Source organism: Manacus vitellinus, unplaced genomic scaffold, assembly GCF_001715985.3.
Source record: "Manacus vitellinus isolate BGI_N305 unplaced genomic scaffold, ASM171598v3 scaffold_4_pilon, whole genome shotgun sequence".
Classification (NCBI taxonomy): domain Eukaryota; kingdom Metazoa; phylum Chordata; class Aves; order Passeriformes; family Pipridae; genus Manacus; species Manacus vitellinus.
The window spans coordinates 36852503-36866314 of NW_021940604.1; the positions used below are offsets into that span (position 1 = coordinate 36852503).

The window sequence follows — 13812 nt, forward strand, 5'->3', positions numbered from 1 at the left end:
TAGCCTGAACCTCCCTTCTTCATGTCACATCTGTACAAAGCTGACTACTATAAACTCATGGCTGCTTTCCCGATATAATTATTAGGATCCTCTTGATGTCCCAGAACAACTTTCTGCTCTGAGATGAGACCATGAAAACACAAATGATGGAAGATGTGTTGCTTGCAGTTCCAGCCTGGCCCAAGTGTGGCAACATGGACAAAAGAAGGGCCAAAGCAGATATGAGATGACACCTAGGAGGGTTGTTGATTTGGGAGAGGTGGGTGTTAGAAATGGAGTGCAGAGGTGAGGAGAACCTGAGACTGAACAGGGGGGGAGCAGCAGGACTGGGACAAGCTGTGCAATGAGCTCAAAGCCCAGAGCCAGCTGGGATGGTGTGTGTGCCCAGATAGCCTCCTGCCGAGCCAGCAGTGCTGGTGGAACAGAGCCTTGCTCTCAGCTGCTGATCACAGACAAACTCGTCTGTCAGCAGATAGTTTTGAAACTTGCTTGCAAAGTGCTCTATGCCTTTCTAGTATCAAACTGCCTCCAGCCTGACACCCTGCTACTGCTATCCATTATTTTAACTTAGAATGCAGACTTTTATGCCAGCAATATAAAGGATCTAAACTCTTCCGACATCTCCTGACGTGCCCATATAATGCCACATCATAAAATTTCAATGGTCAATATCTATTTCAGTGTTTGCCATTGTGCATGCAATTTCCTCTTTTTAAAGAATATTTAGCTCTACCAAACAATTGTTCAGATTGCAAAGGACAGAGTAAGTAGAGTAAGCAGAACATTTGTCTGCTCAATGCATGTGATCATTTGTGTTTGCAAAATCAAACACGTTTTGTACAGAAACCTTTCCTCTGACACTGGAAAAATAGAAACAAAGCGAGATGCATCAACTTTGCATACAGGAAGAAACAATCTCCCTGTAGGACCCCCAACTTCATCTTTTGGAAAGTGTTTAGTAAATGAGGCAGAGGATTATAAAATGGGAGTGAATGATTAAGGCTAGTATATGTTTCCCTGGAAAATGTGACTCTACTCCTGTTGCGTTTGTGTGACAGATTTCCTACATGGTGCTAGTTAAGTCATGTGAAGCTAATTTACATGGATTGTGAATGCTTTTCACTCTAAGAATGGTTCTCATTTTGGGGAGCTTGCTGGATCTGGGCTCTGATGTGCAGGAGTCTGGAACATCCACTCCTGGGTGGAGGTAAATGGGGTTGTGATCCGAACACACGCAGCACCCACCCTGCAGCACTCTGAAACCCACATCCTGTGTACCCTGGAGCAGGTGTTCCAACCAAAACCTTAGTCCCTTTGCACTTCTCTTTCACACCCAGAAATTAATAATTCTGTTCCCTGCAGAGTCTGAAGAGGGTGTGGTAAACAGGGCCTTGAATAAAGAGCATAAAATCAATCACTAAGCACCTGCTTTTCAAATGTGCTCTGTTCAGCCTGTGTGCTGAATGAGGTAAGGGTCCTAAGGAAAAAATAATGAAAGAACATGAAATTAGATAGTTTCTCAAAAATGTAAACATACATTGGTCCGTTTTTAATGGATAATAATATTTGACATGATATGCTTTCAGTGTTTTGGCTATTAAAAGTTTCTTAAGAAAAGTGGAAGGTGAACAGGAAGGAAAAGAGGAAAGCAAGGGTGAAGGAGAGGAAAGAGAAGGAGAAGGGAAAGGGAAGAGTGGTTTCTAGTTCCCCTTGTAAAGACTGAAAAGGTGACTGTGAGCAATCTAGGGAATCATTAGGCAAATAGAATGAATCCCCAAATTCTTTTATGTTGTTTTAGGAACAAAAGAGCTGGTTTAGGACTTCTTTAACGCAGGGTACGAGCAGAACGATGCTTTTCAGACCTCACCAGACTCAGCATTGCTACTATGCATGGATTTTCAAAAACAAACGCGTGCATATATTAAATCCACAGGGGATTTTCTTCATGTATTCATGCCTTTAGCAACTCATGTTAAGATCAGCCAGCGCGCACCAGCAGTAGTACTGCCACTTCAAACAGCGCGAAGACAACAGGAAAGCAACAGAACTTTTATTGAGCCAGAGGAATGAATCGGCAGCTGGGACTGGGAAGCATCGCTTCGTGCATCCCAGTTCAGTTTAAACAAAAGCAACTCACAAGGGTTCTCTGCGATCAAATTATTAGTTCTTAATCGTTCACTTCTAAACTGTACCTATAAACAGCCCGGAGTGGTTGTCAATAACAAACTCCTGGAGAGCGGTCCCAAAGGGAAGCGCTGGCAGACGCGAGCCGCCGGCTCAGCCGGACCCTTTCCCCGGTCATTCCCGGCTCCACCCCTCGCCTGCCCCGAGGGGAGTACAATGCAAGGCGCAGCCAGCACCTAGCAGCGGGGGGAATAAACCGTGCCCCGGAATCTCCCTCTTTTATTCTTGTTTTAGTGTCTTTTAAAAAAAAATAAATCTAGTTATAAGGTAAGAGAAATTCAGATTTTTTTTAACGTAATTTTAATTTGAGCGCTGCTAATTGCTGTGTACATGCGCACTGCGCTGGTTCACTGAGCGCACCGGGCATTAGTGTAGGCGCCCGCGGGAGGGAGGGAAGGAGGCTGGAGCGGGGTCTGCGCGGAGCGGAGGGCCCGGGATGCTCGGCGGCTCCGCTCCCGCCGCCGCGGCTCCGGATCCAGCCTGGCTGGACAGGCCAGGACAGTGCTGAGGAGCCTGGCCGGCCCCGAGCTGACCGTAGCGTTGGGCTGGAGCTCTGGAAGGTGCACCTGGTGGGGCTGTGCCGCGGGGCTGCCTCTCCCGAGCAGCGCACACGGAGGTCGGGGGAGGAGAACCGCAGCCCGGAGACAGGTTTGGCAGTTTTAATCTCTCACCTGAGCGCTGCTGCGCCTTTGCTCCCAGCTGCTGTTTGCATGCTTTCTGTGCATCCCCCTTCCTCTTCTCTGATCGCAGAAATTAATGTGGGTACCTCGACTGGGGAGCTTGGAAAAACTGCCTGTCCGCTTGGAATAACGTTTCGTGGTCCGAATGGATGTCAGTCGGGTTTTGTTCTTGAAGATCTTTGGTGCTTTTTTGTTATTAACAAGGTGCTGGAAAGGTGGCGGGACACTGAATTTAATGAGTGTTCTTATTCAAAAACACTGCCTTTAGCCACTGTTCACTTGGAGTAAGACACTTCTAAACAAATGAACTATTTCAGCAAACTGGATTTTAGTTTTTGCAAAATCACTATTAGAAACAGAAGGAGGAAAAACAACTGTTGTAGGTGGTAAGCAACGTGTCCTCCTAAGGAGGAAAAGACTTCCTTTACTTTCAGTATATTTTGGGAACTCTCAGGTAGTTTAGAAGTAGCAAGAATATTAATTTGCTTGTGATATAGTTTGATACAATCACTTCTCAAAAGTTAATTCAGCAATGAAGAATATGCACTTTTTTGCACTTTGAGTTTGTATAATATGTAGCCACAGAAAATTGTCTTTAGATTTACTAGAACTGATAACATTTTTTTTAAAAGTTTGTTCTGTGATAAAACTCAACAGCAGCTTGGCAGGTTCTATAGTAAGGTCATTCAAATATTTTTCTCATTGCTTACCTTTAAAGTTTAATGGATAGAAAGGAGAAAATAATACAGATGTGCTTTATTCTTTTGCTTGCCATGGGATCTGATCTCATTTACATATTTCTTCTCCCAGCCGAGATTGATATGTGGGAAGTAGTGAAGCTGAGGATTTGAAAGTGTTACCTGATTTTGAATTGCTCAATTTAAGAGACAGGCTGGATTGTTTTGCTTCCTGGAGAGCCTGAGCACCTTTTGTCTCTCTTTGATTTTAGATGAAATTGTAAGTACTCAGAACTAGCAAACTTCAGCCTTTGGGTATCTCAGCCTGGCCCAAACATGGAAGCACTCAGAAATAGTCCTGACATGTGGAGGATTTCCCAGTGGCTGTAGAAACAATCTTCAAAATCAGCTGTTGTACACTGAACGGGGGGGATGGGGGGGAACTCCTTTATTAAGTTAAACCACCTCTTGCTGGTTTACATTGTCTGACATCCCTTAATGGGCAGCAGCTTTCTAGCTACCACTAGGAAGTTGTCCAGTCTCTCTAACTTTGCAGATACAGTAGCAAACTCTTTAGGTTTGAAGTGGAAAGATGAGCTTGCGAAGGCATTTGCTTTCCCAGTGAAAATTCCCTTGGGATTGCTGTGTGAGCGGCATAGAAATGCTGTTGGCCCCTCAGGAGGAAGCAGCCTTCATGAGCCATCAGTCAACTCATCCTTAGAGTGACCAAGTCCTCATTAAACTACTTTTCCTTAATCTCCTCCTACAGGCTTTCGAAAGGATAGGTTAGAAGTGATTACAAACCTTTTGGAATGTAAAAGGCAAAATAGGTACTATAGGAGCAGTACAACAAATGGCTTTGTGCTAGAGCAGCAGTGAGGAGCTCTGTGGATCTTCAGGCTGTCTATGAACTCATTTAAAAGGTCCTGCAGAGACCTTACCTGTTTCCCTCCTTCCCATCCTCTTTTTTCTAACTGCTGTTGCTTCTGCTGCCAATTTTGATAGCAGGGGAAATAGCTCTAGATTTCCCTCCTCATTGGCCCCTCCTGCAAGTGCTTCAGTAAACGCTGGGGAACACCTTGGAAAGCTTGGCTTAGTCTGTTTGCAAAGCAAGAGGCTAAACCAGGACAACACAGCTGAAATGTGGTGCCAAAATGTTCACATGTACGCAAACCACAGAGGCAGCTCGTGTCCTTTCAGGACATCTTCTGCCTTGCCCTGCCTTCCCAGGGTTTCTGTGTGTAGGTAAGTGCACATTTCTATGCTAGAGATGGTAAAGGTTGTATGAGTATTTGTGATGTTTTCTAATCTTGGTGGAAGTGCAAATGGAAAGAGAGGTGCACACACTGGTATAATTTTCAGTAAATGTTTGAGAGGCATACTCTGTTTTAAATACTCTAAAGTGAATGTTTTTTTGAGGGGAGTGGTGTTTTTTTGGAAATCACTGAGCATCTTTCCCCTGATAACTGAAACTTCTTTGTATTTTCTTAAAATATTCCCACTTCAGAGAATGGCTTCTCGTATCAGCTATCATTACTGCTAAGCAGGAGTTTTACAGTTCCCAATTTGCTCTATTTATTACATTTCAAATGTAATAATGAAGTTTATTATCCTTCAGAAAGGAAGAAATTGTTTACTGACCACTATTTGTAATTTCTTTTGCAAATGTGAACAAGAACATGCTTGATTTTAGCTAAGGTCTTGCTGCTGCTACTACTTTTACCATTTACAAATAAAATAAATCCTGTCTAAAATCCAGTAGTGCCCATTGGAGCTTTCCTCTTGGGAAACTATTGCAGTGTCTTTCAAAAATATGAAAATATTATAAAGTCTTTCTCTATTCTGAGTAGAGACACTGTAAAAATGGTACTGTGGGGTTTCTCCTGTGCATCTCAGTGATTACACTTGATGTGTAGACTTAAAACAGAAAAAACAATAAGTGAAGTCTGTAGCTTTATTGATACAATGAACTGATTGGTCTTGAAGAGAATGTTAAATTACCCTTATGGCCACCCAGAACACTCCAGCAAGAAGCCCTTCAGTCACTCTGCATTTCTCACTTGAAGGAGGAGATACAGCCATCCATACCTCCTGTCCTTCACGGCAGACTCAGGGACTCGCAGCAGACCAAAGCCCTGCCTGGGTTGGACACCACTTCCCAACATACCTAATGTGCTGTTTTACAAACTGCCTCTATGCTGTAACCCAGGAGTGTCTTGTACAAATACATTGACAGGATAACTAGACTTTCTGGCAGCTGAGGGTGTGGCGGGAAAAAAGGTATAGTGTTGACCAGGTTTACCTTCCAAACCTGAAGGAGTGATGAGCCCCAGCCTGAGTAAGGCAGAACTGGTAGGATGAAGCACAGGAATATAACTATAGTAAAAGAAATGAAGGCACATCTCTGAAGAAGTAGGGTTGTAGCTATCAGCACCCCATCGTGCCTCTGTTGATCAATTTGTAGCTTGTAGGAGGAAAGGGGAAGCAGAAAGACCTTGTGCAATGAAACCTAAAGGACAGAGGAGAGGGAGGGCCTGCTTACTGCCCATCCACTCTGCCTTCCTCCTTGCTGACTGCTTCCAACACACCATTCATGAAAGATGTTAAAACTTATTCCATAGTTGGTCTTCCTCCACCCTGGTGTCTGCTTTCTCTGCAAGCTGAGATTCATTGTTGAAAGTCCTCAGTCTCCTACTTCCCCAGCATGGCTGCCCACAGACCTCCCTCCTGCTACCCTTGTCTTGAACAGCTAAGGCTGTGGAGGGATGCAGGAGATGCATCTCCCTATGCAGCATAGACCGCATGAGATTGCATCGGTAGCTTCTGTAGTCCAGCATCCTGTGCCAGCGAAGCAGCTTTCTTTATGGTTCAAAATCAGGGACCAGCATTGTCCTGGAGTGTTTGTTTTTAGCTGAGGCAGTTAACAGTTTGCACACAGTCATACCTAAGAGTTCGCTACTTTATTTATCCAGTGCACTGCAAGGGGTAGTGTCATCATCTTGAGTATTGGACACCTGTAGGGCACCTGTTCTTCAGATTCTGTGGGGAGGACAGATAGTAAGGAGAGAGAGAGACCACCAGGACTCTCATGGCAACAAAAGATCATGTACTTGGGGAATGACCTGGGCTGCATGCTTTGACGTGATACTTGTGGTAACCCATTGAGAAACACACAGACTTAGCAGTGCTGTCCATAGAGGAGCAGGCAATGTGATCACTCTCTCCACAGGGAACTGGAGCATATCTATATGTTGGGGTCTAGATGCTAAACCCCTGTTTGTATCCAAACATTTCTTCTCATCTCCAGAAACAACCACAAACCAAGACAGCAAATACAGGGACTGGGCTGGGGGTACCAAATGTTTGGCTTGTCAGTGTTTTCGCTCTATGTAGCCCCATGTTTCATTATTAAAAAGGTTTTGTTTTGTTTTGATTTTGACCCTGAAGGCAGGTGTTTTCAACCTTTTGACAATCCAGAGTGTAGTTGCTCTGGATAACACATTGAAGACGCACATGCAGGGAGTCTGAGTGGCTTTTAGTGTTGCATTGGAGCCCATGCGGTTCTGCATTACTTAGCAAACATTAGCAGCAGCAGTCAGATGAGAAGCTTGGTAGTAAATCTGTTGTGAGGGTCAAGAAGGAACAACCTCACATTGCAGTCTGCTGAAATTCCAGTTTAACCACTGAGGTATGAAAGTTGTACAAGAATGGAAAAGCAGAAAGCGAGAGCAAGCTTAAACTCAGCTTTATTTTGGTGTTTAGAAGTTGCACCAAAAAGGCGTAGAGTTTGTTAATTACTTTGGTAATTAGCACACAGATTTGTACACTGCTTTCCCATTCATCCCCCTCAGAAACAGATTTTAGAAACCGTTTCCCTAGACATGGAAAACATAAGTATTGTCAAGTGTCTTCTCTGAAAGTTCACTTGTCAAATCTAAGATAGTGTAGTTTCACCATGTTAAAGCTGAGGCAGGATAAAATGCTGCATGTTGCTTCCTACCTTGCTCAGCAGAGATATGGTAGCAAATTCACTTCCATGCATTGGCACAGTTACAGTGCTTTGTTTTCCCAGAGGGGCCAGGCCAGTTAGCTCTCCAGCAAGGCAGTGACAGGGCTAACGTGCTTTCTTCTCCTGTTACTCAGTCTCATGACTGGCATTTTTTTTTTTTTGTCTTAGTTTAACAGATATTTGTTGGCTTTCTTGGCATTATTCTCAGTAGACTCTCAGGTAATCACATGGGGCCATGTGTTGCCAGTGAATTATTTTGCACTATGCTTAGCAGCCTGGCTGGTGTATACCACCTGGAGCAACTGCTGGGTGAAAATCACACATGCATACCTAGGAATTAAAAATCATAGGCAGTTTTCTAAGCATCTCTAGATAGGCTTTTGAGTGTGGGACAAGGGAGGCTGGAAACTTTCTATTATTTTCATTACTTTGGGAGATGGGTCATTTAGAGCACCACTAGGTTAGGGTACATTGTTCTGTCTTGGCAAATATTTTGTCGAAGGGTACATACTATTTCTTTAAAAATATAGCCTAGGGGAGAGGAGGAAGAGTTCTTGGCAGAAACATTTACATGAAGCAGTGTGATAGAGCAGCCAGGGAATATATTGCATGCCAATAAAGTTCCTTCTTCAGTGTGAAAAGTGCATGCTTTGTGAGTGACAGTGGGTCTTTTTCTACCTTTTGATATTTTAACTTGACCCATCCACCAGCATGCCTTTTCAATCCTTTCCAAAGAGATGCCAAAGCTAAAGAGAATTTTTTTTTTTTTGAGAGTAATCTGTGACCCGGCAAGGTTGGCTGTAAGGTTTGTTTGTTTTTCTCTCTTCCCCTGGTTCCTACTATTCTCTTACTCCCACATTCTATCTGACTCTTGTTTTCAAATGTATTCTTTAGCCTTCTCCTTCCCTACCTACTGCATCCTGTGTTCTGCTTTCTGACTTCCTTCTCTTTTCTTATAACTTTTCTTTCCAGTTCCTCTTTGTTCTGGTCCCCAAGGAGCAAGGAGTGAAACATTAACAGTTGCTGAAGTACCGAGTTAGTATGGCTGTTATGAGTTTAGAGTTCAGGTGAGGGCTTTGGGAGACATCCTGTGTGTATGACATTGTGCCCCAGAGTCCTTTGCACTGCTTCATTGCTGGGGTAGCAGAGAGGAAATGTTTTATCTGTGCTTCACCCCCTATCATCTACAGTCTGGCATTTAAGATAAAAATAGTGATCAAAGTCTATCTTTGCTAAGATATGGATGTTCCAGTTATTACAACTCAGTTAACAGGCATAAATTGCTCTACTATTATCAGATGTGTGTCTCATTTATAAAAAAGAAGCTGAAAAGCTTCAGACAACAGGGTAAACAAAGCAAGTGGATTTGAATTATCACGTCTCGATAGGGTATATGGGAGTTGTAGGTACTATGACAGTGGTTTGGAAAACACCATTTCACAGTAAATTCAGCATGTGTACCTCTGTCTTTCTAAGTTGGAGTGCTGCTTTTACAGTAAAGCTCTTGGATTGGTAGGGCATACATCCCTGTGTTATCTGTACCTCTTTGTCAGTTGAGGATCACCATCCTCAGAAAACTATGCTTACAACACAGAATCATAGAATCAACTGGGTTAGACAAGACCTCCGAGATCATCAAGTCCAACCCTTAACATGTTCAAGAACTTCCTCTACTGATGTCAGCATATCCTGAATATAAATCACAGGTATAAAATACATTACTAATAATATCTCCATGTTGCATGGGTAAGGCTGGAAAATGTAGGTCTCTATTATCCTCCTGAGGATACATCTAATTTGTGTATTGTGAGCTTTTATAGTGTCTGAAAATACACCTTTACAGACCATATAGAGAAGAGCATTTTCTGGATGAGGTTAGCTGTAGCCAGAGGTTTGATTAGTCTGATCCTTGTGGTTCACAAAATCTACTAAGTGGAAATGTGTTTGGAAGAAGAAACTTTTTAACATAACAGTCAATGTGCTGGCAAATTTATCTTTCTGCTAATTTTGTATGGCTGTGATGCCCAGATAGTTATCAGTTGTGTGCTAATGTAATCTTCTGTCCTGCTGGTTTATTTATAAACTAGGATTGGTCTGTTTATGTGTGGCTGCATATGGCAATTAGTTTTCACTTTTTATCTTACTTTACACATTTTTCTATATGCAAGACATAAGGAAGAATCCACCTTGTAAAACAAGTTTGATATAAATGGATTGGTGAGTAGATAATACCTGTCCTGTTGGAATACTATGTACTTTTACCAACATCATTCTAACAGAGAAATAAATAGAGAGAAATTAAAACCAGATGTATTTTTATCTATATATGTATAAAATTTCACTGTGTTTCAGATTTCTAGATGATTTTATACATTTTTCATTTAACTTTTGTAATTTAAAATATTGGGCTTGGGAATGTAACTGCAGTAGGTAGTTATTCTGTGATTTCTTGCAAGACTACTTGAAATAAAAAAAGAAGCTAACACAAAGGTGATTTTTAAAATGGGGAAATATACTCACACATATATATATATATTAGTTTAACGCATATCTTCTAACTTGTTTCAGGTTGAAGAAACTTCTTGAGCAGGAGAAGGTCTATCAAGCCCGGAAGGAGAAGGAACATACAAAGAGAATCAATAAACTAAGAGAAGAACTAGTCAAGCTCAAATCATTTGCACTCATGCTGGTGGATGAAAGACAAATGCATATTGAACAACTTGGTCAACAAAGCCAGAAAATACAGGACTTAACCCAAAAACTAAAAGAAGAAGAAGAAAAGCTTAAAATTATTAGTGCAAAAACTAAAGAAGATGGACAAAAACTGATGAAGTTAGAGGCAGAACTTGAACACAAAACTTCATCATTTTCTCAAGAACATGAGGAGATGACTGCTAAACTGGGTAATCAAGAGTCACATAATAGACAGCTAAGGCTTAAGCTAGTGGGGTTGACTCGCAGAATAGAGGAGCTGGAAGAAACTAACAAAAATCTTCAAAAAGCTGAGGAGGAACTTCAAGAGCTAAGAGATAAAATAGCAAAAGGGGAATGTGGGAACTCTAGCTTAATGGCAGAAGTGGAAAACCTCCGCAAGCGTGTGCTTGAAATGGAGGGCAAAGATGAAGAGATCACAAAAACCGAATCCCAGTGCAAAGAGCTGAAAAATAAACTGCAAGAGGAGGAGCACCATAGCAAAGAGTTGAAACTTGAAGTGGAAAAACTGCAGAAAAGAATGTCAGAACTAGAGAAGCTGGAAGAGGCTTTCAGTAAAAGTAAGTCTGAATGCACTCAGCTACACTTAAACTTGGAGAAAGAAAAGAATTTGACTAAAGATTTGATAAATGAGTTGGAAGTGGTAAAGACTCGAGTGAAGGACCTTGAGACATCAGAAAGCAAGTTGGAAAAGGCTGAAATAAGCTTAAAAGATGACCTTACAAAGCTGAAGTCGTTTACTGTAATGTTGGTTGATGAACGAAAAAATATGATGGAAAAAATAAAACAAGAGGAAAAAAAGGTTGAGGGTCTAAACAAGAATTTTAAAGTTGAACAAGGGAAAGTTATGGATGTAACAGAGAAATTGATAGAAGAAAGTAAGAAATTTTTGAAACTGAAATCTGAAATGGAGGAAAAAGTGTCTAGTTTGACAAAGGAAAGAGATGAGTTAATTGGCAAACTGAGAAGTGAAGAAGAAAAATCCTCTCAACTAAGCTGTAGAGTTGACTTGTTAAAGAAAAGAATTGATGGTGTAGAGGAAGTAGAAAGAGAAATTACAAGAGGTCGAACCAGGAAAGGACCAGAGCATGGTTGTCATGAGGACAACAAGATTAAGGAACTCACTGTTGAAATTGAAAGACTGAAAAAACGCCTCAAACAATTGGAAGTGGTTGAAGGAGATTTGATGAAGACAGAAGATGAATATGATCAGCTAGAGCAGAAATTTAGGACTGAGCAGGATAAAGCTAACTTTCTTTCTCAACAGTTGGAGGAAATGAAACTCCAGATTGCCAAAACCAAAGCAATAGAAAAAGGTGAAGTGGTGAGCCAGGAGGCAGAACTGAGGCACAGGTTTCGTCTGGAAGAGGCCAAAAGCAGAGATTTGAAAGCAGAAGTTCAAGCTCTTAAGGAAAAAATCCATGAGCTGATGAACAAAGAAGACCAGCTTTCTCAGCTCCAAGTTGATTATTCAGTTCTGCAGCAAAGGTTTATGGAAGAAGAAAACAAAAACAAGAGTATGGGACAGGAAGTTCTGAACCTAACAAGAGAGCTGGAGCTTTCTAAGCGTTACAGCCGTGCTCTGAGGCCCAGCATAAATGGACGAAGAATGGTCGATGTCCCTGTGACATCCACTGGTGTGCAGACAGATGCCGTAAGCAATGAAGCAGCAGAAGAAGAAACTCCTGCAGTGTTTATAAGGAAATCCTTCCAGGAGGAGAATCATATCATGAGCAATCTGCGACAGGTAGGTCTGAAAAAACCCATGGAGCGTTCTTCAGTGCTCGAGAGATATCCTCCAGCAGCAAATGAGCTTGCTATGAGGAAATCTTGGATACCGTGGATGAAAAAGAGGGAACCTGGGGCTCAGGCAACTCCTGATAAAGGAGCCCGGACCCACGGTAGTCCAGCACATCCTGGAGAGGTTGTCCTTTCACCAAAACAGGGTCAACCTCTTCATATTCGGGTGACACCAGACCATGAGAACAGCACAGCAACTTTGGAGATAACCAGTCCAACTGCAGAGGAATTTTTTTCAAGTACCACTGTCATTCCTACTTTGGGAAATCAGAAGCCACGAATAACCATCATTCCCTCTCCAAACGTTATGCCACAAAAAGGAAAAGGCAGTGAAAGTCCAATGGGCCCAGATCGTTCTATGTCTCCAGTCACTATAACAACGTTCTCCAGGGAAAAGTCCCCAGAGGGAGGGAGAGCACCCTTTGCCGACAGACCTGCATCGCCAATTCAGATTATGACAGTATCAACATCTGCAGCACCAGCAGAAATCTCTGTCTCTCCACAGTCACAAGATATGACCATGGGAAGAGCTGTCTTCAAAGTAACACCAGAAAAGCAAACCGTCCCGACTCCAATCCGCAAGTACAATGCCAACGCCAACATTATTACGACAGAAGACAACAAAATCCACATCCACCTAGGTTCCCAGTTTAAACGTTCTCCCAGTGCTGTACCTGATGGTGCAAGTCCTGTGATAACAGTGAGACCAGTGAACATAGCAGCAGAGAAAGAAGTTGTGACTGGTACCGTCCTTCGATCACCTCGAAACAACCTGTCCTCGCGACCCGCAGCGAGCAAGGTGACAAGTACCATCACTATAACCCCTGTTACAACGTCTTCCACCCGAGGAACACAATCAGTGGTAAGCAGCCTAGTCTCATGATGTAGTCTTCGTGGTAAGGAGAAGGGCAACTCTGGTTTGGATTTGAGATACCAGAAGGAAAATGGGTGAGGTGAGGAGAAACTCTTGACTTCCCTACATTTGTTTCAGATACGAGCTTAATTATAAAATCAGAATTTGTCTGATTCATATTACCACTATTGGATGCTGATATAGTTTTGGTATTATCTCCTAAAGCAGTAATTTTCAGAGGAAGTCCCTCCAAAGTTACTTTCAAGTTATTTTCATAATGGCAATCCAGTAAAATTGCAAGTGAGAGACAGACGGACAAAGAATGATGGAGATGGCAGAGTAAGAAATTGTATTTTTATTTTCTGTGAGTGCAATTCCTGACTTTTGAAAATACTCCTCATGTTTTTTAGCTTGGTTGGCGGGTCTTTAGACTGATCATGCAGGCTGGTGTTTCTTTGGTATAATCCCATTATAGTTATAATTCAGTTAATGTCTGCTCTAATACTGAACTCCAAAGGAATAAGTAAGCAGACATATTATCATTGCTTACAGCTCCAAGCCTCTTTCAGCCAGTGAATAGTAAAGCTCTTTTTGTTCCTCTGGACTTCTGCAAGTGCTGTATTACAATAGTGCTTCCTTTAACATATTTTTTTCTGCTTTCTCTCTGGGCTTCTGTGGTGGTACCCCAGCTTGCTTTTCCTACTTCAATCAGTTTCTCACCTCTGTCTTTAATCGCAGTGGACAGTATTTATTGATAATCCTTCCCCCGATTTATTATTGGATGCAGTTTTGTGTTGCTTTAGTTGGAAACACCCTGGAAAGAAGAATTTAACTGAAATAGAAAACCATCAGTACTGTATTAGTCCAAAAACTTACTCTTACTTAGCTAGACAGAGT

At 42.1% G+C, this 13812-nt stretch overlaps 1 protein-coding gene across 4 annotated transcripts in view; it reads left to right on the top strand.

The window, feature by feature from the left end:
* The window catches only part of FILIP1 (filamin A interacting protein 1), a 104705-nt gene that overhangs the window by 76448 nt on the left and 14445 nt on the right, over positions 1–13812 (top strand). For 3 of the 4 annotated variants that reach the window (XM_029962680.1, XM_018077919.2, XM_018077918.2), the window contains one exon: positions 10119–12924. In XM_029962680.1, coding sequence (XP_029818540.1) covers positions 10119–12924 — 2806 coding nt within the window. Of the gene's footprint in view, positions 1–2615; positions 2833–10118; positions 12925–13812 lie in introns of those variants that run through there. The other variant, XM_025895712.2, reaches the window with a different exon arrangement.